Source organism: Bacillus rossius, chromosome 2 (assembly GCF_032445375.1).
Source record: "Bacillus rossius redtenbacheri isolate Brsri chromosome 2, Brsri_v3, whole genome shotgun sequence".
NCBI classification, from domain to species: Eukaryota; Metazoa; Arthropoda; class Insecta; order Phasmatodea; family Bacillidae; genus Bacillus; species Bacillus rossius.
This window is the reverse complement of record NC_086331.1, coordinates 94,871,085-94,895,580: the sequence shown is the minus strand read 5'-3', so window position 1 is coordinate 94,895,580 and position 24,496 is coordinate 94,871,085. Positions and strand designations below refer to the sequence as shown.

Here is a 24,496-nt window from a genome sequence, read left to right as displayed (position 1 = left end):
CGTGACAGTTAATTTCAAAAATGATATTACCAGCTTTTGAAAAACTTTTAAGAGTATGTAGATAATTTGATATTTTTTATCAAAATTATTAGCATCAACATACTCAAATTCAAAAAAACATCAAACACTGAAAAGAAAATCAAGACCAATCTGATAATAAATCTAAATGTTACCAAAACATAGAAAAAAAAGTTAAGTGTACTTATGTGAATGTTATACATCAATCCCTCACTTAGCACGACTAATGTGTTCCTAAAAATGTTCGTGTTATCTGAAATCACGTATTCTGAAGCACTGGTCTCCATAAATAGCAAGGCTAATTTTACTTAATGTGTTCCAAAATATGTAGAGAAATATTCTTCACATAATATAAATGTGTAGAATAACACTCAATGATAAATATGTCATACCATTTATCTTTATAAGCTTACCATCAAAGACTTTGTTAGTTATCATCAATTGGCTGGTTGACTTGCCCGCCCAGGTGTGACCAACTCAATCACATACCGCTCTGCGAACTTTCCAAACCATCCTTTACTGGCAATGAAAAAAATATTACTGTTTAGATAATTACATTTTAATTTTTCAAAAATTTAAGTGTTTATTCGTGTATCACTGCTTGGTTCACATCAATCCTGTCAGGCCCGTGATTTTTTTTCATTGCACCATTCATTTAACAACCTTTTCCATGTGAATCATCTGTTCATTTCTGTTTCGGTATCTAATGACAAATATATTCCCAATAGTACAACCAACAGCATCAGACTTATATAAACGTTTGATAGAGTCCTTATTTTGTACGATTGTGTGCACAGTTGACTTGCTTAAAACTAAAGTGCGACCAACATAAGTGTGGCCTTCATGACATTCTGCACGCCGTAATACTTCTAGTTTAGTCTCAAACGCTTGAACATGATGCATTATGCTTTACTTGGAAGTCATGATTCCACTATAATTCCCACTGCAGGTGCTTGCGCATGTACAGTTACTGGCAGAGGAATGGGCAGATGTTGCTTGTGTTTGTGCGAGTTCACTGCCACTGGCTAGACTGAAGTTAATCATGGCCCGGTCTGTACCTGGGCAACAACGGTACGGCACGGAGGCATATGCGCAGATGTAAAAACATTTGGTTCTTTACACTCCGTAGCTGCAACTTAAATTGCCATAGCTGATGTTTGTACACAGCAGATAGCGTAGTCAGACCTGCGCACGCATCTCTTCCCCCCTTGTTTGGCTAACTGTATGCCACGGCACATCTGTTGTTTACCGAAGTTGAAACAGACTTCATGGCATCTTACCAGACTTTTTTTTTGCCTGCGGAGATTTCGCGCTAACTGAAATTTACAGATGTGCTATTCAAGACTGAGGCAGTAAAATTAACATTGCGCTAAATGAATTTACGCAATCTGAAGACGTGCTAAGTGAGGGATTGGTGTACTTCTTTTTGATTTAAGACAATGAACTATTTTGAAATTTACTGTAACAAAAATTAACTAAATAAATACTCAGTATTCAATATAATTATAAACATGTGTACAAAATTAATTATAATTTTTTTATTAAAATAATAATCAAGATAATTTTAACTAATTATTAAATCAACATATATGCTGAATGTTTATAGTAATTTATTAATTTTAATGATTTATTAAATACTAATGTAATAATGTAATAATAAATTATACATACAGGAACATAACCTCACTTATATAAATATACTTTTTTTTATAAATACAACTTCTATCACTAATATTAACAATAAATAAATGTTTTTAATTATATGGACCAGTACTCAATATCAATCACTAAATTTCTGAACGTAACTCGCATGCAGTTCCGCACCTGCCACTGGAATTCGCTACCGGAGCAGATACGTCAACTATGGAACCATCCAATTTGCAGAGCGAAAGGTTAAACTTTATAATAAAATCTCAGATAAAAATGAAAAAGGACTTCAAAAAAATACTAAACCCTGGCTTGGACCTGATTTATGACAAGGAATTTTATTAAAATACTGCCCACCTTGTTAAAATTCATTAAAAAGTTACTACTATATAGTTTCTGTACACATTAGATCACTATTAAGTATTAAAGTATATTATAAAGTTTTATTTATTATCTATGCAAATTCATGAAAATTCATTTCCTAACAAATGTTAATTTAATGTCAAAACTTAAAATAAATACTGCGCTACAAAGTCTGACAGGAGATTGTAAGAAGAATTTATTTTAACTGTTGTAATACCAGTATCCTTAGGTTTTTCAAAACTTGAAATTACTACTATTTTAGTTTACCAAATATATTCCAGGGTTGTTTCACTATCATTAAGTTTCATTTGGCACACCAATATGTTTGGTACCTATGGCCCCTAATTTTTTTGAAAGTGACTATATATATTGGTTTATGGTCATACACGTGGATCCGCCATCTTTCTGTTAAATTTCGTTGCATGGTGCGCGTACATCGTAAAAATTAACTCTCATAATTTTTCCAAAATGCGTCTAAAGAAGTATAACTTCAAAAAATTATCAATTTTCTTTAACTTTCCAAGCCTTTTCGTGGTAATAAGAAAATTTAACGAAATGTACAAAGTAAATAGCTGCTACCAATTTATATTTAATCTTAGCACAATAATGTGTTGTTTCATAAGCCCATTTTTAATATCAGCGTGAAGTATGAATTTAAAAAAAAAACATAGAACATGCTTGGTTTGTTGTGAAACTCCAGTAAAATTATAAAATTTTTTACTTCTATTGGGGACTAGTAATTGTTTCCCAGAATATACTTTGTAAAAGTTAATTTACTGACTTTGTACTAACCAGTACTTACCTTTTTATTCCCTACTAGAATGATTGGAACGTTAGGACAGAAGTGCTTAACTTCCGGGGTCCATTTCTCAGGAATGTTCTCCAAGGAGTCTGGAGAATCAATGGAGAAACACATCAGGATAACATCAGTGTCTGGATATGATAAGGGACGCAAGCGGTCATAATCTTCCTGTCCAGCTGTATCCCACAGAGCCAATTCCACCTGAAGAATAATTAACATTTTACAGACACCAATATTTTATTTACATTTAGTTTACCACTGATCACATTTTGTAACCTCTAACAAATAGGGATGGAATGCATTGCAAGCATAGGGTGACAGTTGGGGAATAAAAAATATTTGTATAACTAACCATTTAGTGAGTAATGTAAAAACTAATCTTAACCTTAAGGGTGTTAAGTTTTTGTCTAATTTTTTTTTCCTATCTGTTTTACTCATTACGTTTATCCACAAAAAAAAATTAATTTGCATTTTATCTGCAAATACATCATTGTAATTAGATATATTATTTAAAATAAATAAAAAATTATGTCGTCCAAAATTTTTTTTGCTTTGTAGATTCTATCTTCTTTTATTTTTAACTTTACAGAATCTGTGAGTTTGACATATATAAAACAAATAAAACATTCAACTTTCAACAATAACAATATCTTAATACAAATTACTAAAAACATATTTACAGTACATTTACATTGTAAACGTCATAGCATACGCTAGCCAAACTATTTATTTTTTCATCAGCAAAAGTTCAGCATACCACAGTATGGCATTTACCTGGAAAGTAGTTGAGATTTGGAACAAAACAGGCTAAAGGCCAAACAAAGAAAAGGTACCTAATGCCTCCCTTAAAACACTTTGGAGACTGTTGATCTGTAACTTTAAATCAATAAATAAAAATGCAATTTCATCTAAAGGCGTGATTGGATTTATTTTGCGTCATAGGTATTTTTTTTTTTTTTGAGATTTAAAACTTTGACTATTTTAACTAAGGAAAAAGAAAACATGACACACCATTGTGAATTGTTACAAAAGGAAACAAACATCATATTGATAATTGAATAACTGAATGATAGGGTTAACTGAATCATAATAATAATAAACAGTCGACCCGTGCGGAATTCCTCAGTGCGCACCAAATCGTTTTGTGCTGCATTCCATTTTTCTTAAAAAATATGGGTGAAATTACATTTTGAAGAAGAATAGAAAAAGTAAACAGGTGTTGGTACAAAAGAAGACATGTAATTGAACACATCAGTACAAATAGCTGTTACACATTTTTTTTTACAGAAGTATTATATCCAAACATACCAATATACACATTTACAAAACCTCTTTAAATACAATGTTAGAAGTGATGTGATCATCGTTCACTTTTTGGTTGTACGTAACTTCAATACTAACTGATGCTATGAGTAGTAAATGTAAGAGGTTATGTTTGTAGGTTATGTTTGTGATACAAAATATAAACAGTAATTTCAAAAGTACTTACTTATAAGAAAAGTCTGACGTGCCAGAAGTTTTGGTTAAGTGGTTTTTTGATGGAATTTTTTGGTTAAGTTGAAGGATCCTTTAAGATTTCTTTATCATAAGTTTGGTTTATTATGGCGGAAGTGCAATTTAAAAAAGAAATATGTAATCGCTGATGTTTCAAGTGGATATCCGATTCCATATTTATCGAATCTGATTCAATATCTATCGAAAAATCGACGCATCCATTAAAGGACCTTTTCTTAGATGTTTTTAAATCTCAAATTTAAGAGAAGCTGTACATTTTTAGACCGTGGGTCTATTTTTCGTCATTAGCCGGCACAATAAGCTTTAAAATGAGGGGTAAATCATGAAATTTGATAAAGGAATAAGGAAGATCTCGCGGACCGACAGAAAAAGCCTTAGGATACAGAGGCCCAGGAAGACCATTAGGCCGCAATCTCGGCTCCAGTTTTTGGGCCCTGTCTGCGAACAAGCCAAATCCAAACAAATTCGACCTGCTTCACAGCCAGCCATTAAATAGGCACAAATGCCCGCAAAAGAAAGGGAACTATCGGGAAAGAGAATGGGTATCGACAACTTACCAAAACAGGGTGTTGCTCCTTGAAATCAGGAGTTGTCTTGCTGAGGTGCCCTCGAAACTCGGAGCGAAACTAGCACGTGGACACGGAAGCACTCATATTTAAAAAAAATAACAAACTATGAAATTCTCTACAATAGAAACACTGACTGACTGACTGATTACAAAAAAATTAACTTCATACAAGTTTTGGGAAAACATCCCTTGATGAGGCGACTAATCTTAATGTAAGAAGTAAAGGCGAATCTTGCTGAGCGCTGGTCTCTCAAAAAACAACCGGCCGAAAATGATGCAGTCGGTCAGAAGTCGTGCCAAGAAGTCCCTGGTATGGCACCTGTGACACTTAATTAAATCCGGCACTTCGCCTTGAAAGAAGGAGATACTTTGGCTTCAGGGCCGAAAAGTACCGAAGACGTCCGAGGGAGGTGTCGAGAAATACGGGCTTCGAGAGCTCGACACTGCTGTTAGCACCCGATTGCAGCGCAATCTACTGTGGAGTGGCCAAAACAGATACGAAGTCGACTCGCACATCTCGAACAAGACTACTTCAAAAGCAAGTGGGCTTATGGAAGAGACTGGTGGAGCTCCCTGGTGGCTTGGAAGAGAAAGACAGGAGAACGTTTGTTGAGTGGGTCACTAAGGGCAGTGGTATTTAGCAAGAACACGAACACCCAGGGGAAGTAAGTGACAACTACGCCACTAGATGTCAGGGGCGGTATGTTCGAAGACCAGTGGCCAGTCCTTGAAAAAGGCTGTTGTTTGCCGAGGTTAAGCACCGGTCATTGCACTGGAGCGTCTTCGAGGAAAAGTCTAAAAGGGAGGGGGGGTGGGGGTGAGGTGGAAATTTGCAGGGGCAGTAGGAAATGAGCTCTATTGAGCCTGGAAACATGCTGGGGCGTTAGGTAAACTGACTCGGAAGCCTGACTGGAAGTGCTCACCTCAGACAAGCTGTGAGAAACGAGCTGCCCTGGGAAGCTGAAGAAAGGCAGAGTTTCAGGAGCTGGGCATGCACCAATGCAGGAAGAAAAATGAGGCTGGATGCTGACAAAGATTAATTGGGAGGGTACAGTGAGCGGAACAAGTTTAAATTCAACCTATAAAATTACTGTTAAGATGATACTTCAGGATTCAAATTTAAAATTGTGCCGAAAAATCATAATTGGCAGCACATATACAAACTTTGTAAAGTTCATTGATCAGAAAAATTTATTTAACTTGTTTGATAATGCTTCTCTTATTTAATCACTTTTAAACCAAAAATTTTAATTGAGTAGTGCTGTAACTTGTGGCATTGCAAATGGTCACACTTGTAACATTTTTCTTCTTTGTTGAATATATTTTATTTTGGAATTAATGCATTTTATTAACTTTTTATTTTGGTTTATTGATGTCTGTAATGCTTTCAAATTGTTTTATTTACATATTTTGGAAAAAGACCTTAAAGTAACTTTACCCATTTCAGCCAGTAGGATACATTAACAAGTAACTCAGGGTGTCCAGAAAATTTGCAATCAAATTTCCTTGACTTTTCTGACTTTCCATGAACAAAATTTAAAAAAAAAAAATTATTTTTTTTAACTATTTTGCAATTTTCTGAAATAAATAACAAAAATACAGCCTTAATATTTACTTTTTTTCTGACAATCAGTAACCAAAAATAAAATAAAAAAATAATATTTTATGTATTTTGCAATTTTCTGAAAGAATAATGAAAATACAGCCTTCACCATCCCTATAGCTGGTCTAAAACTACACAAATATAAATTCAAATAAAAACTTGCTAATGCTACGTTATAGTGAGTATGACTCTGCACTGACACACCAAGTTGAAAAAAATTCTTTCACAGTTTGGGTGCTGGCAGAATGGGGCATGAAATGTTCCCCTCAAATAACTACCATGGCAGATCACAAAGAACCATTATGTATTTCCATGAATTGTCCAGTATTTCAACTAAATTCTCTGACCATTTGCAGCTTCCCTGACTTTCCAGAATGTGGACATCCTGTAATTGAAAATATTCCACAATTTTTATTGTATTTTATTATTTGTGTATCATCATTCATAATGTGTAAGCATTGATGCAGAGATTGCAGAGAGAAACAGGTGATGCCCTGGTGTGAGAAAGAGACAGGAAAGGGTGTTCCCCACAGAGCACTGGAACTCAGGACAAATGTATGTATCATCATGAAGTAAACATGATGTAGGATTAAAAAGAGACAATGTAGGGAGATTGATTATATGTATATAAACATGTTTTCATGTTTTGTAATTTGTGCCCTAATTGGGCCAATTTTTTAAAGAGTATTGTTACAAGCGCAAGCAGGGCCGCGACGCGCGCCGGGTTCGGTGCTGGCTGGCGGCCCCGCATGGTCACTGACGTCATGTGCCATCCATTGACGTAAGACATGCCATGCATGCCTGCCCGGATTACAAGGGTTGTCGCTACCCCCCTCCTCCTCACCGCTCCCCACGTGGCGCCCTGCCCCGGCGCCGGACAGCCTGTGGGAATTCCGCGGGCCATCACGCGAGCTGCCGATGCCATTCTCGACACTTGGGGCGTCGAGTCGGCGCGGGATGACGCGACTGGCCCCAGCCACGCTCGTCACTTCTAGAAGGGCGCCAGGGTCTATATAAGCCTGGACGCCGGCCTCTGCGACAGTGACTCGGTGAAGAGAAGTGCGGCGGCGGCGGCGACGGAGTGGCTTGGCAAATTGGAGTGAGCTTCTCGGCGAAGGGAGTTTGACAACGGCGACGGAGTATGACGAGAGTTCGTCGACGGAGGTCCACGAGGAGTGCTGCGGCGAGAGTTGCGCGAGGTGTGCTGCCCAGAGAGATGTGCGGTGTGTAAGGACTTAGAGGTACTGAGTGCGAGTAAATGATTAGTAGGCATTTTAAGTAAGATTATGTATTAGTGTTGTAAATATTAGCAGTCAATAAAACTGTGCAAAAAAAAAATAATTGGGCTATCCCTATACGAACCCAGTTCTTCCCACTCAATGATTTAAAATCGTAACAATATTTAAAGCTTGTGTGTGATTGGTCATTTGTTGTCACGTGGGCGAGTCCTCAATGAAGAAGTCAGCCATGCCAGTCATTCGTTTGCTAATGGTGCCTTGAAGACATGTTGAGTGGTGGCTCACAAAAAACCATTATGTAAACTTTTAAAGAGTCAATTTAATGTCTGTGATCTGGGCAGAGCCGATTGAAACCTTTTTTGGTCATGTTTATTTAGAATTTTACTGACCACAGTTATCGTAATCTCCTTATACGGTGCAATAGTACCATCTGCAGGAGTCCCAAGGAAACTTGCTTTCCTTGACCGAACTATGAGTAGCAAATTACCACAGGACTTATTTTTGAAACCAAAAATATTTTAACTTTTAGGCATTATAAGACTGTAAAACTGTACATGAATAATGAACTTGGTTATTTGCTCATGTGAAATTTTCGTGTAATAGTTCAGGTAAAGAAATAACAATGTGCTTTGTGGTTCGATGAGTGTCATAATATACATAGTTCCGCACTGGTTGGGATAACAAATGTTTAACCTTAAAGAATGCTAGTTAAATTATTTATGTTAGTTTTTGTGAAAGCTTGATTATGTCAAAGGAAAATGATAAGATTTATATTCCAGGTAATATTAATAATCTGTTTGTAATAAATAAGTTCTGACAGCTGGGGCCCTAATTAAATTGGATCTGTGTATTCTTGTAATTCTTGAAACTATCAAAAGACTATAACAACAATAAAAAGGGTAAGCTTTTAAAAATCTTTTTATTTATTTCTTCAAATACGATCCATTTTCTACTTCCTACTGTGAGAAGTAAGTTTCCTTTTTTAATGTTTCTCCCTTGTGTACCTCTGAGTATACTGCAGTGTCTTTCGCCCACTTAAAGCAGCTTCCAGGGCTTTTATAACAAAATTACTATAAAGCTTCCTCAACTACACAAGGGCAGTAAAAACAGCCACCAAACTTTTTTTTCCTTCTCATTGCAGCTTGCTGTTTCAAAAAAGGCACCAGAAAAGCTGTTCATAAATATGGTATAAATATACTAATTTCAAATATTTTGAATTTCTGTGTGTTTTAATTGTGATTTTTACCCCATGAAGAATTTTTTCATAAATTCACAATCAAAGCATTTAGGGTCGCATTATATTCACAGCATTATTTTATGGTAAATACTGTAGATCTAGTTTGCAAAAATATATATATATTTATTGATATATATACACAAAGATAATGGCTACAAAGTTGAAGTACTAATATTTTCATATAAAAAAAAATGGCAACTGCCACATAATAATTATTTAATTAATTTTCAGAGCTAAAAAACTACACTCCTAAAGTTTATTTTGCACTTTAAGTCATATAAAAATAAATGCATTTTTTGTTCCTTTGCTGACTAAATTTCATAAGTATGAATACAAGCCTGTAATGATGGACAAAGTACGCATTGTTTCCTTCTCAAATATACACACGAGTTGATTACATTAAAATACATAATTTTTTATGAATACCTAAATACTATGTACGAGGTACTGAAGAAAACACAAAAGTAAATTACAAAGTAAACTCTTAATTATCTATGTTAACTGAGCCCTACCCATGCTCGGATAATTGATATCTGTAAAAAGGACCCCAAATAATATGTTTACCACTTAAAAAAAAACACAAACACTTTATAGACCCTCAGAAGATCATATTTGTAGTATCCATCATAAAAACTTAAAATTTTTATGGTAATGGTTGCACCATATATTTGTCTTCAGTAGAATTCTATGAATACAAGTGAAATCTTTGTGAACTGGGTCTCAGTTTATTGGACCGTAAACAATGTGGTCCTGGCACTCTGTCATCATGTTGTCCTTCTCCCCTCTGCTACCTGCCCTACTTTATTACTATGATAGAGGGAGGGGCGGTAGCTGTCCACTCCTCTCCCCCCTCTGACGACATCTTAATCACTGCTCTATTACAATTTGCAAGACATATGTGATTTGGAGGGGAATTTCATGGGGCCTTATAACCACAGCACACTTTTTTACACCATTTATTTCCCTTCCATCTATTGTTTATTTCTTTTTTTTATCCCTATGCAACAAGTTCCTTGTCCTAAAAAAACTAGCACGCACAATGTGCCAGGCTGGAGGAATATATAAGTTGCACTTTAAAAAACCAAATCTTCAAGGCATGCTTTTCACAGAATTAACACAGAAATGTTTCCATAAATCAAAGGTGAATGCTGGAATACGTGATCGACTTGCAGAATAATGGCTGCAATGTTAGTCATGAAATGTTGCAGATAAAAGCATGGGAAATAAATAGCACGTGAAAATGATATTCTGAGGCACAGTTGCATCATAATAACCTGTTGTGATACACACATTAAGACTGCCTAAACGTAACTTGCTAGTTCACTGGAAATTACAACGGCTGAAGAGGGAACGTTAACTCACCACTGCTCAAGATATGATCACGCACGCTAACAAAACAAGCAAACACAAACTTTGGCTAGTTCATTTTTAGATATTCCCATGACCTTTCCTGCAACAAAATGCCAGTGAAGCATGTACCCCCCTTAGACCAAAAATTTGCGGAAGGCAGGATACAAAGAATAGACAGCGAAATAGTGAGTTAGTTATGTATTATTTGGTTCTTATATGACCATAACACAAATATAAGCAGAACATGCCAAACAATATATAAGTATATTAAATTTAACAATTAACAACAGGGTATATCAGGCTTCGCCCCTCTTGTCTAGAAGTACATAACACAATAAAATAACAAGTATACCTATACCCCCCCGGTGCACCACGGGTGTCGCACATGAACTAGATGCTGTTCTATATTACCACCTTTCACCAAATAAATTAGGTGCTCGGTTCAGTTAATCTACTCATTCAAAAATTTTGGCAAAATAATTACTTGTTGCCTCAAACTTTTCCAGTCCAATTCGAAAGTTCATGATCAGGCAGTAAAGAAAAAATATGTATATACGATAAATGATTATAATAGTTCACAGCCAATTTTCTGCCTCACAAAATACCCTATCGAGCACCTGACTACACACCTTTCGAAATTAACTTGATAAATAGCTACATAAAAATTTATAATGTTATAAAAATTGCAACAAAAAATTACAATAAAATCTCATTAAAAAAAAATTTTACCCAGTGCGCATAACTTGCATAAAGGGTACAAAATATTAACAATTTCCCTCCCAAATAGGTAACCACTCAATTCCAGACTTGACGACGTAGTTACTTGCGGCTGTGTCTAATGAAAAAAAAATTGCTTCAAAAAATTACAGTTAAATTCAAACGTTATCTCGAAGGTGAAAAATACCGGCGTAGCGTAGGCCACAAGGTCTACCCAGCGAAGGTCCACAGAAGGTCCGTCTGACGTAATCTAGACGAAGACTAAATTTCAAAACTTACAGTTTATCTGTTGCCATCTGCTTCCGGAGATATCCAATCAAGAAGCCTCAAAATCAAGCATTTACACTTCCTCGCAGACAAGCCTTAACCGGGCTGAAGGAGGATCAGCAGCACGCACTGCACCATTTGACATCCACGACATTAGTGACTAGGCTCACTCTACAAAATTTTAAAATTCTCAATATACTAAAAATAAAATTTTTCTCCTCATTGGTAATAACTGCGTAGAACACTGCTGCACTCGAACATGGTATAACCGACGGAGCAAAACCTGCCGTAACTTAAGTTCTTATATTCCACCAAGGATTTACCGAACTTCCACACTAAGTTACAGCCATGAATTTAATTCCCGCAGCCACTCCATCGGCAGTAAAAAAGGTAACCCACTCAGGCCATGGCTCGTAGCAGACAGACCCTCCCCAGAGAAAACTCGTCAACAACCCCGCGCGCCACAGGTACCAACCTCAACCCACCAAAAGGAAAACACATGACAAACGCAAACACCGAGTACCGAAAATTGCCGATCAGAGCCTCACACGAGCACGAGCGGCTCTAGATCCTGACAATCTGAAACGTGCCCGCGCTCCTAGATCCACACCGGCCAAAACACCAAATCTGAGGGTACGGCTCGCGCCGCCACACGGCTAACGGTAAGTAACACTGCGCCAGTACACAAAAATAACCGCCACCAAATGTGACGTGACACACACGTCACAGCCACCCCTCCTAAAAACACACCCCCCGGGAAAGAAAAACCAAAGGAAACAAAAGCTTCAAATTTGTCAACTACCTCCAATGCTAACTCACCACACCAATACAAACAAGGATGCACAAACCAAAAACTGAAGAGATCAACAAACTACATCAAGGAGCCAAAAGAAAGATCTCATAAGGACAGAGGATGCTAGTGCCTAAAGCAACAACCAAATCCACACAACCTCCTAGGATGGAATATACTTTTTCACCGCTGACAGATGAGCTTTCTTCACAACTCTGCCATCTTCAAGGTCCACAAGATTTACAGTGACTGGGGTCAAGAAACTTTGACTCTATAAGGTCCTTCATATGCCAAACTAAGCTTGCTCGACACAAAATCTACCTTTTTGCTCAACGTAACCTTGCGACAAACCACCAAATCACCAATATTGATATTGCACTCAATGCGTTCTTTGTTGTAGTGTTTACTCATGGTTTGATGAGCCTTCACCAAGGATTTGTCCACCTCGGACCAGATTTCCTCCAACTCTTTTCCGGTGGCTTCAAAACAGGAGGGAGAAATTCCCCATATACTCAATAAGGGATGAGGTAATTCTCTACCAAATAGAACCATGCTAGGTGACTTTCCCGTAGCTCCATGAGGAACTGAATTCAAGGCAACATTTAATAGCGGCAACTCGGTGTCCCAAAACCTTTGGTTTCGATGATGAAAAATGGTCAAAGCTACTTTGACAGTCTTGTTCACCCGTTCGACTAGATTAGGGCAAGGGTAATACGGGCTTGTGTGTACTTGCTTCACACCCCATTTAAAGCACATATCCGACATAGTTTTAGAAGTAAAGTAGGAAGCATTGTCTGAAATTAAGAGTTCTGGACTACCAAATATTTTCCAGGCTTCACGTTCTAGCTTTCCACTAATGGTACTGGCTTTCATATCCCTAAGAGGGAACAGAATGATGAACCTAGAGAACCCATCAACCAACAATAAGATGCAGTTATTTCCGCTACTGGATCGAGGAAGAGGTCCGAAGATGTCTATAAAGACTCTTTGCCATACCCGCTCTGGGATTTGTACAGAATAAGGGCCCATTCTGGAGTTCTGGGGCTGCTTAGCCAACTGACAGTGGGAACACTTTGCCACATACATTTTAATGTCCTCATGCATGCCAGCCCAATAGAATTCCCTACGAATCTTGGCCTCTGTTTTACTAACCCCCATATGGCCTCCCACCGGGGTGTCATGAAAATAGCGCAGAACCATCGCTCTCGCAGCTTTAGGAACCCAAGCAAATCTTCTACCTTGCTTGTTGACAAAATAAAGAATCTGTTTATATATGACAAAATTCTTACAAGTGCCTCCCTCACATTTCTGATGAAGCAAAACCCCTTCAGGATCATCTCTCTGCCACTCACCCAAATTAGTGAAAAACTCTGGAATAGATTGAAGAACTAAACAGGCCCCTATTGTTACTTTTCCTTGTACCTCAGATTCACCCTGACTATGCAATAATAAGACTTCCTCAGTAGGCTCACTCTCCCGCACCTCAAACTCACTTTGGTCATACATGCGCGACAGGGCATCTGCCACGTTATTATCTGCTCCTTTGACATGGACAATCTTAAAACGGAAACGGGTCAATCGCATAATCCACCTTCCTATTTTTCCTAATTGCCTAGGATGGGAGAAAACCCAAGTCAACGCTTGATTATCAGTAAGGAGGTCGAACTCATCATGTTCAATATAACAGGCAAAACGTTCAACTCCAAAAATACAAGCCAAGGCTTCCTTTTCATACGCGCTGTAGGCTTGTTCGTGGTCATTCAGGGTTCTACTCGCGTAGGCAATCAGACGCCGATTTCCCTCATCTCCCTGCAGAAGCACAGCACCTACCACTAGACTACTGGCATCAACTTGCACAGTGAATCTCTCATTGAAATTGGGCAAAGCTAAAACAGGGGGATGGGAGATGGCCCATTTCAAGTCTGCAAAGGCAACTCGTTGTTCCTCACCCCAGTGAAAAATGCAGTTTTTCTTCTTAAGAGCGTTTAAGGGAGCACAGCGCTCAGCATAATTTGGCACAAATTTTGAGAAGTAACCCATCATTCCCAAAAAACGCATCACCCCCTTTACGTTTTTGGGTTCAGGAAAATTCACTATTGGGGAGATTTTCTCGGGATCCATAATCAACTTCCCTTCACACACCAGAAACCCTAAGAATTTGATTTGGTCACTGGCCCACACAATCTTTCCAGGATTCACTGTGAGACCTGCCCAACGAAGTTTCTCCAAAACTAATTTGATGTGTTCCAAGTGTCCTTCAAAGGACTCAGAATAAATGAGGATATAATCCAGGAAGGATACCACAAATTTGAATTGAAAATCTTCCAACAGGGAACTTAGAATACACGACAAACATTGTCCTCCAAAATTCACCCCGAAAGGCACGCGCTCCCACTGGTAGTGTCCCCAAGGAGTCACGAAACCTGTGTACATCTTGCTGGATTCATCTAGTACACACTGATGAAAGGCGGAATTTAAATCCAGCACAGTAAAGAATTTGGCTTGACTCAGATACTGAAACAGAGTTTCGATATTAGGCATCCGAAATGGGTCTACTTTTACTTTCTGGTTCAGTTGGCAATAATCTAATACAAGTCTAAATTTTCCGGGCTCCTTCTTTTTCACCAAGAAAGCTGGCGAAGCATACGGGGAAAGAGTGTGCTTTATCACTCCTTGCTGTTCCAGCTCCTTTATACAGGGTGGCCACTCTATTATTAAAACCAAATTCCAGACTTTTTCCAGATTTTTCCAGGTTTTCTTAAGATTTTCCAGGTTTAAAAAAATTGACATATATGTGGCAAAAAAATATATTTTGAAATAGTTTTTCAATTGTTTTGATTAATGTTGTTTACCGACATCAAGGACACTATAACAATAATCACTTTAAGAATTTATTAAAACCAAGAATACTCACCAATCAGTGAACAAATTACAAAAACATTTTGAAGTATTTTGAAGTGTTCTTGATATAAAGTGTTATTTTATTTAAATAAAAATCGCTGATACAAAAATTCTCACTTTTCCACACACATGAACCATTTAAAGTTTTTTTATTTCTTCATCAATGAGGGCTGCCTCTTTTAAGGCATCATTCATTATTTTCGCCTTTTTTGCCTCCAGTTCCCTTAGATTTTTTTGAGCTTCTCTTTTCTTGTCCCTTTCACTTTTTTCAGCCTCTACCTTCTTTCTTTTACTCTCCAGATGCTCCTTATAACGCGCACAAGAATTCCTTGCATAGTGGATAAGCGATTTAGTAATTTGCACATGTTGCACACCCTTAGAATTCATGACAGCATCATACACAATTATTTGTGCAATAAGACTATCCTCAGTTTGATTTTCAACCAGACAATCCGAATTTACGGAAAAACCACGTTCCAAAGCAGCATTTCCATGGGAAAGAATAAGCAAATGCTTGATAAATAGTAGTAAACTTGGAAATGATTTGCCAGATTCCACCATAACCTGCACGTAGAACAAATCTAGACGCTGATTCTGGCGATGATAAGACTTCATGGCTTCTCCCACGGAAGCTATCTGGATAAATTCTTGGTATTCTTGCAGAATCTTGTCAGCGGTGGACCCCGGGATCTGTTGCTTTTCAACTAGAAGTTCCAAGCATGCTTTAATTCTTTTCTCAGCAAGGTTTGGTTTACTACGTATCAACTCAGGGTTGATACAGGAGATTTGTCTAGTAAGACTATATGCAAGTGGAGAACGCTGCAGAACCTTTTGAAGGAAGCCAACATAAAATGATCTACAGTCATTTTTAAATTGTAGCACAACCTTCTCAGCAAGCTGACCTCGTACCTTCTTCAGAGCATCTGTAGCTGCAAAACCAATGTCCACCTGATTTGCCAGCAGAAGGTTTTCATTTTTCGACAAGTCAATGTTTGTAATTGATTGAGCACTTTCGATAACCTCTTTTCTAACAACTCTCTTAAGCACAGTGGTTGTGAGTGCCTGAAGTTCTTGATGCAAGAATGGTGCCATTGGGTCATCACTCTGAAATTCTCGTAGAAAGGGTTCTACAAGTGATGCTCCAGCAGTGAAAAAGGCCAGTTTGGCACCCATCATCTCATCCTTTACAGCACTACAAATAATCTTGAAATTTTGGGATTCTTTAAGAGCAGGAAAACTTCGTTTGAAGTGTGAATCTTTAGGTTTCACTTTGTCCTTTATTTGCTTTTCGATGGCTTCAACATAAGTCTTCATATGTGGCAGTAGTTCATAAGCTCTTTCAGCAACTTTCTTATTTTCCACCCATCTCACACAGCAAAATTTAAGGGGGAATACAGTGCAACCTGTGCAAGATGAGAAATCTGCTCTCCGCAGAGGAACATCCTTGAAGTGATAATAAAGCGCTCTTAAGAACCCGACTACACACCATCCTGTCACTTTTATTCCTTCTTTAAACCCACCATGTACAACATGAAGCCCACAGCTGCCAATGTTGATTAGGTCAAAACCTTCACGACCTATTTCTTCACGCAATTCAGTAACTAGATCCTTAGATAGCTTCCAGTTCACAGAGGGCCCATCCATGGACACTTGAATAATTTTTCTCAAATTTTCATGTCCTAAAACATTCTTGAGTCCCTTCAATAGATCTTGGGCTCGAGTAGAGCTTAGGAAAACTGACGTGAAATACCTAGACTGCACCATGTTGAGTTCTTCATCCCAGAAGCGGACATGTATATCCATTTGTTCACGCTGAACAACCTTGTTTAGGCTTTCATCAAAACCAATAACAATTTCAGATGATTTTTTTACCAGCTCCTTCAATTCTTTTTCAAAATATGGAGCTATGCCATGGTTAATTAGATAACCAATCTTCGAACGCTGCAACTCCATTTTTTGAGTGACCGCACAGTCAGGAAACATGAGTTTCATGACTGATACACTTTCAGCTGCTTTACGAAGTGATGTGTGACCAACAATAGTGTGAAGAGCCCACAAAATTTCCGCCCTCGTAATATGTTCCCCCAAAAGGAACCTTTGAAGAACATTTCGATTTGGAGTCTCGCTGGTATCGATAGTTGATACCAAGTTATCTACAGATGACTTGGTATCGATAGTTGATACCAAGTTATCTACAGATGACTTCTGATCAGGATCGACATGATTCGCTTGTTCATGTCGTGCAGCAATACCTGAAACAATGGAACATGCACACTGTTGTCTGCTCCCTACCTTGGGGAAGGAATAAAATCAATAAATATGCAATAAATGTCTGCGCATAAACCTATTTTACAGTATCGCATACTAGAGTTTAATCCCACCTCGTCTACTCTATTTTGCGATACCAGTCTTCTATTTTGCTAATTATTCTCCTCTGTGTTACTTTTACGCAGTTTGTAGCTTTGTACAAACTGTTATATTTCACGATTCCAACAAGTTGCCACGTTCACAAAAATATTTTCCTTAAAAAAACTGTATCGGAAAATAGAGTATAACCCATCCGCTCAACTCTATTTTCTGATACAACTTTTTCTGTATCAAAGAAAATGTAGCAATAGACGTGGTTTCGAGAAATATAACGTGCAAACTTAGTCTAAAAACATTCAAACTGCATATAAGACACACATAGAACAAGAATAATTAGCAAACAAATACTGGTACAGCAGGTACTATCCGACACCGTTTTAATTTTTACGAGCAAAACTATACCTTCAATGTCCTTACACTAAAACATACGGCACTTACATGGCTGACCTAATCGCAAATGTTCTAGAACGCCACAGCATAACAATTATCTGATAATTATTTTTCATTTTATTTTTTATTGGTATTATGTATTATTTATAAGCATTATTTTTATGCAGCTGACTTAACCCAACCAACCTATCACTTTGTTTTCCATACCTTCTAGAACACGATACAAAATACTTTCGTATATTAAAATAACGTTTTTACATTTAGCTAATTTTTTTTATGTAGCTGACCTAACCTAACCAACCTTTCACTTCTTTTTCAGTACCATTCAGAAAATGATACAAAATACTTTCGGGTAATCAAACAACTATTTTTTCCGTAGCAAATTTTTAATTTAATTTTTCTTTGTGTAGCTGACCTAATCTAACCAACCTTTCACTTTCTTTTCAACATCTGAAAAATGTCTTCGGGTGATGCATTTTACATTTAAATATATTTCCTACTTACCTAACCTTGCATAGTCATATTGTCTTTCCCTACAATGTGCCCCGGCTGTTATTCAGCTACCAAACATTTGCCGGCATTTCTATGTTACACTGTTGCCACACCTTTGCTTATTTTTTTTTTCAAAATCAATTATCGCATGTGGCTACCAACACTGCCGCATTTTTATTTACTTTCATACCTACCTTCATCGAATGTGTCATGATAGTTCCCCTACTTCCGGAATCGAATTTTAGAGTTGACCCTATTCTGCTCGCAACCATTTATTCATTATTAAATTATTCATTTTTGATTGGGGGACATGATTTGACTCGCGATATACTCGATTCCGCGATCAATCGGGGCGCGATGTGCCGGGCGTTTACTGTACAACGTGAAACTATAGGCTGTATTTCAAATAAATTGTAAGCAAATGCACACACTCGGCACTCTCATTAAATCTATAGAGTTCAATAGACTCTTCAAGCATTTATTTAACACAAAACAAAAATATTAATAAAACACTAGTAACTGTAACTTACCTTTGCTGCAAGACGGAACAGCTTCATGGTGTTGACCAGGATGAGTGGAAAAAAATGCAGTAACGTACATATTTCTATCTTGGCATGACTTCGCATTTTGGTGAAATTTCGATTTGGCGTGGCTTAAAAAGGCACCTTTGCCCATAGTATCTAACTTAAAACTTTTCGCACAGATCTTGCACTTTGCGCTACCTTTGTCTTTAGGGTCCTCGGTGGCCCACGGAAACTCCACCTCATAGCGACAGGAATATCTCGTTGACATGATCCTAACCTCCCTCCTGCATTCACTGCTACAAGATACTCATGCTTCCAAAAACTACAAACAAAAAATTATTCACGTTCGTGTTCCGCTAAACAATCGACGCACCATCGCCATCTTCTAAACCCTCCTCATACCTCACAAACGAAAAAACTGCGCAATATGCCAATAAGAATATAAGAACGCATATAATTTTGTCATTGGTTCCTACGACCGATCATTGCAACCAACTGCTGAATTCAAACTCATGTACTACCATTGTATTACCCACGCATTCGTGGAGCGTATTACTGTTAGAAACGATGTTTATGGTGGTAGACCTGGGTAAAGTATTTTTTTTTTTTTTCGTTAGTCATTTAGAACAAGTACAGGTACGAAAACACGAACGTCTTCAAATACGTAAAATGAATGTTTTGACTTCCCGTTAAGTCGTAAAACACATAGATATAGTAAATAAACAGCTGAAAAATTAATTAAATTCGAAACTAAAGCCGACGCAGTTTCTTGCAAGTCAGACGCTGCGTGTAAAAGCGGGGCACACAAACGAACTTTTCCCTAATGACTAGTAAAATTCAAGATTATTTCCAGATTTTTCCCGGGTCCTTTCCAATTCCAGACTTTTTCCAGGTTTCCCGGTTTTTCCCGGGTCGGTGGCCACCCTGTTTATAATTCCCCTAAAGGCATGAAGTTTGGGAGGGGAACACTGATATGTACGGCATTTTATGGGTTCTTCATCACTCACTTTTATTTTATAGGGCAATAGTTCACATTTACCCAAACGTTTGGTAACAACATCTCCAAAATCATCAATGAGTTCCTGTAATACCTTTTCCTGTTCCACATTTAATCCTTTCTCTCTTGCCTCAATACCAGAGTATGCTTTCACCCCATGCTTTAATTTCTTAGCTAGAGGAATTAAAACCTTTTTGTCGAAACCAAAAATTAACCTATGCCCTGAGCAATCCACAAGAGCTCGCGATTCCTCAAGAAAGTTTAGCCCCAGCAACATATCACACAGAAGGCCAGGCAGAATCCAGAACTTTCTACTCCATGAAAACTTTCCTATTTTAAAATGTATTAACACATTAACCTTCACCTGAACACAACCACCATCTGCTACCTGTAAGCGGAAACCTTCTTCAACCATGATTTTATTTTTCAACTCTGGCATCTCCTTGACAACCTGGCTCACAAATTTCTGACTAACAAAACAATTGGTTGCCCCCGTATCAATCATGGCTTGTATAGTGATGTCACCAATATTCACATCAACCCAAAGGCTGCTTGTTTTCTTCCCTCCAGACCCATGCTTTATAATCGCAACATGCTGCTCATCCACCACACTAACATTGGCTGCCTCCGAACTGCTCCTTTTATCCCTATTATTTCTGCACTCCCTAGCAAAATGTCCATTCTTCCCACAATTATAACATTTACGCCCTATCGCACTATCACCCCTACATTTAGGAGCTATATGCCCCACTTTGCCACACTTGAAACAGACCACTGTTTTCCCACTATTTCCTGCCGGTTCTGAAACTTCCTTGACACCCAAACCAACTTCGCTTGATTTTCCATGAGACACTTGCACAAAATACTTTTGACAAGCATACATAAGATTGTCAACCTGCATAGCCCAGGAATTTTACTCAATCTTAGTAGTTGGCAAGGTCAAAAAGGCACATTGTTGTCTCATGGCGGGGGCCATGTTTTCCAAGACCAACGAGATAAATTCTTTATCGGAAAATTCCATCCCCAACGCATAAGCCGCCTCTCCAACATCTTGCACAAACTCTACCATCCTTTCCTTGGGCCTTTGAAAACGTTTAACAACATTGTTTATTAAATCCTCCTTTTCACGTGTGGGACAAAGCACCGCCCAGAGCTGCTTCTTCACAGTAACCCAACTATCACCATTTTCTAGACCGGCCAGGAAAACCTCCAATGCCACCCCTGAGACTCGACATAACAACCCTTGAATGAGGTCCATATCTGACCGTAACAGTAGACTTCTTTTAACCCTGTCCACAGCAACGATAAAACTCAACAATTCACAAGGTTCAAAAGATTTCAACATTGGCACATTATGCAGCGTAGACAACGCTAATCGACTTTTGAAATCAGTACTTTCCACAGTGCCCCCCACACTGCATGACCCTCCTGCACATCCCCTTTATTTCCTTTTAAGTACGCAACAAACCGTTTCCTTAAGGTATCAATATCTTCAGTCTCTTCAACTGTGAGACCAGCAGCAATTAAGTTTGTTTTCAAGTCTGGTTTTGATAGTTTCTGAACCCACGCCGTCGGCATTATAAATGGTGATTTGTCACAACGATACAACCACCCAAGATCAACCGCAACTAACACCACTGCTCTCGCTGTAGCAGAGTGGCGCAGCCTGTACCCCCCTTAGACCAAAAATTTGCGGAAGGCAGGATACAAAGAATAGACAGCGAAATAGTGAGTTAGTTATGTATTATTTGGTTCTTTATATGACCATAAAACAAATATAAGCAGAACATGCCAAACAATATATAAGTATATTAAATTTAACAATTAACAACAGGGTATATCAGGCTTCGCCCCTCTTGTCTAGAAGTACATAACACAATAAAATAACAAGTATACCTATACCCCCCCGGTGCACCACGGGTGTCGCACATGAACTAGATGCTGTTCTATATTACCACCTTTCACCAAATAAATTAGGTGCTCGGTTCAGTTAATCTACTCATTCAAAAATTTTGGCAAAATAATTACTTGTTGCCTCAAACTTTTCCAGTCCAATTCGAAAGTTCATGATCAGGCAGTAAAGAAAAAATATGTATATACGATAAATGATTATAATAGTTCACAGCCAATTTTCTGCCTCACAAAATACCCTATCGAGCACCTGACTACACACCTTTCGAAATTAACTTGATAAATAGCTACATAAAAATTTATAATGTTATAAAAATTGCAACAAAAAATTACAATAAAATCTCATTAAAAAAAAATTTTACCCAGTGCGCATAACTTGCATAAAGGGTACAAAATATTAACAATTTCCCTCCCAAATAGGTAACCACTCAATTCCAGACTTGACGACGTAGTTACTTGCGGCTGTGTCTAATGAAAAAAAAATTGCTTCAAAAAATTACAGTTAAATTCAAACGTTATCTCGAAGGTGAAAAATACCGGCGTAGCGTAGGCCACAAGGTCTACCCAGCGAAGGTCCACAGAAGGTCCGTCTGACGTAATCTAGACGAAGACTAAATTTCAAAACTTACAGTTTATCTGTTGCCATCTGCTTCCGGAGATATCCAATCAAGAAGCCTCAAAATCAAGCATTTACACTTCCTCGCAGACAAGCCTTAACCGGGCTGAAGGAGGATCAGCAGCACGCACTGCACCATTTGACATCCACGACATTAGTGACTAGGCTCACTCTACAAAATTTTAAAATTCTCAATATACTAAAAATAAAATTTTTCTCCTCATTGGTAATAACTGCGTAGAACACTGCTGCACTCGAACATGGTATAACCGACGGAGCAAAACCTGCCGTAACTTAAGTTCTTATATTCCACCAAGGATTTACCGAACTTCCACACTAAGTTACAGCCATGAATTTAATTCCCGCAGCCACTCCATCGGCAGTAAAAAAGGTAACCCACTCAGGCCATGGCTCGTAGCAGACAGACCCTCCCCAGAGAAAACTCGTCAACAACCCCGCGCGCCACAGGTACCAACCTCAACCCACCAAAAGGAAAACACATGACAAACGCAAACACCGAGTACCGAAAATTGCCGATCAGAGCCTCACACGAGCACGAGCGGCTCTAGATCCTGACAATCTGAAACGTGCCCGCGCTCCTAGATCCACACCGGCCAAAACACCAAATCTGAGGGTACGGCTCGCGCCGCCACACGGCTAACGGTAAGTAACACTGCGCCAGTACACAAAAATAACCGCCACCAAATGTGACGTGACACACACGTCACAAGCAGTCAACCACATGAACTTGCCAAGCACCCGCCAGACAGACAGGCGGGTGATAGGCAGGCAAGCGAATGATAGGCGTACGTGGCATGAAACAAACAAGACAGTGAAGCAGCAGTTGGACACCCCTCTAAGGTTTAAAGTGTGACAAATGTGACAGCAGATGGGGTAGGGGACTAGAAGTGTCAGACTAACAGCTTTATGGCACAGTGACAGGGTGGTTAAAAATTGAGGCGGAAGAAGTGCGCCACGGAGCAATGCCATCGTTTTTTATGACAATTTCAGAAAATAACAAAATTAATAACTAAACTAAATTTTAGCACCAATAATCCCAAAAAAGGATAATCTGAGCCCAGATAATTGAAAGAGTACCATATTTACAAATTTCTTAATTTTCACAATTATATTTATTGTGTAAAACCAGGTAAAGTAATTATGTGGTCTTTGAACAGATTTTTATTCCAGAGATACAAAAGTTTTCACCTTTAAAGTTTTAAAAATACTAACAAAATAACACATTATTTTACCTTTAATTTCACACAACACTATAAGATAGACAAGGGACTTGATATAAGTAAATATAAAAAGTACTACACTTACCTGTTTGCCATCGACCTCAATGTCTGCCACATAATTTTCAAAAACAGTTGGAACATACACTTCAGGGAACTGATCTTTGCTGAATACTATCAACAGACAGGTTTTTCCACATGCTCCATCTCCGACGATCACCAACTTTTTCCGAATGGCAGCCACAGTTTCCTGAAAATGAATTTTGTTCTCAAAACTAAGCTTGTAATTACACACACACCTGAATAAAATAAGGGATGAAAAAATAAAAACAAAATAAGAAGCAAGAATATTATATTACAAAACAATTCCTTGCAAACTGACCCCACATACATTTTTTTTAAGGCAAGAACTATCAGTGAAAACAGATTTTCATTCAATATTATTCATAAACCCACTGTAACAAAAACAGATGCCTGTGATCCAAATTAAATTATAAAATGACAAATCCATATGCTGACGACAGTCTCGCCAGGTCCTAAATGTTCGCAGTTGCACTGTGCTAAAGACACTGGTACACAAATCCTTGTTCTCTGACCTAAGGTTATGAAGGAGTCAGGGCAGAAGTTGAAGCAATGGATATATGGGTTAGCTTATTACTTCCAGAGCCACAGATCTGGCAGCCCCATATTGGAACCAACCACTTCAATCCCATCCCTCAAATAGTGGCACTATTTAGCAAATGCTGCCTGGTAAATTGATAGACAAGAGCAGAAGCTGAGCATAGACATAGAGGCCTGAACTACAAGGCTATGGTACCTCCCCTATAAGGGCAAGGAGAAGTACCTAGCTGTTTCATTATTCTGGTTTTGATATTACCCATGGAATATTTCATCTCAGCATAAACAATCCTGACACTGCTGATTCTGCTAGTATGTTATTTACAG

At 38.2% G+C, this 24,496-nt stretch overlaps 1 protein-coding gene across 2 annotated transcripts in view; it reads right to left on the bottom strand.

The window, feature by feature from the left end:
* LOC134529482 (ras-like GTP-binding protein Rho1) overlaps positions 1–24,496 on the bottom strand; it is a 90,023-nt gene that overhangs the window by 21,242 nt on the left and 44,285 nt on the right. For both annotated transcript variants that reach the window (XM_063363616.1, XM_063363617.1), the window contains 2 exons: positions 23,640–23,801; positions 2,831–3,031 (listed from right to left, as the gene is read on the bottom strand). In XM_063363616.1, the coding sequence (XP_063219686.1) occupies positions 2,831–3,031; positions 23,640–23,801 (363 nt within the window). The remainder of the gene's footprint in view (positions 1–2,830; positions 3,032–23,639; positions 23,802–24,496) is intronic.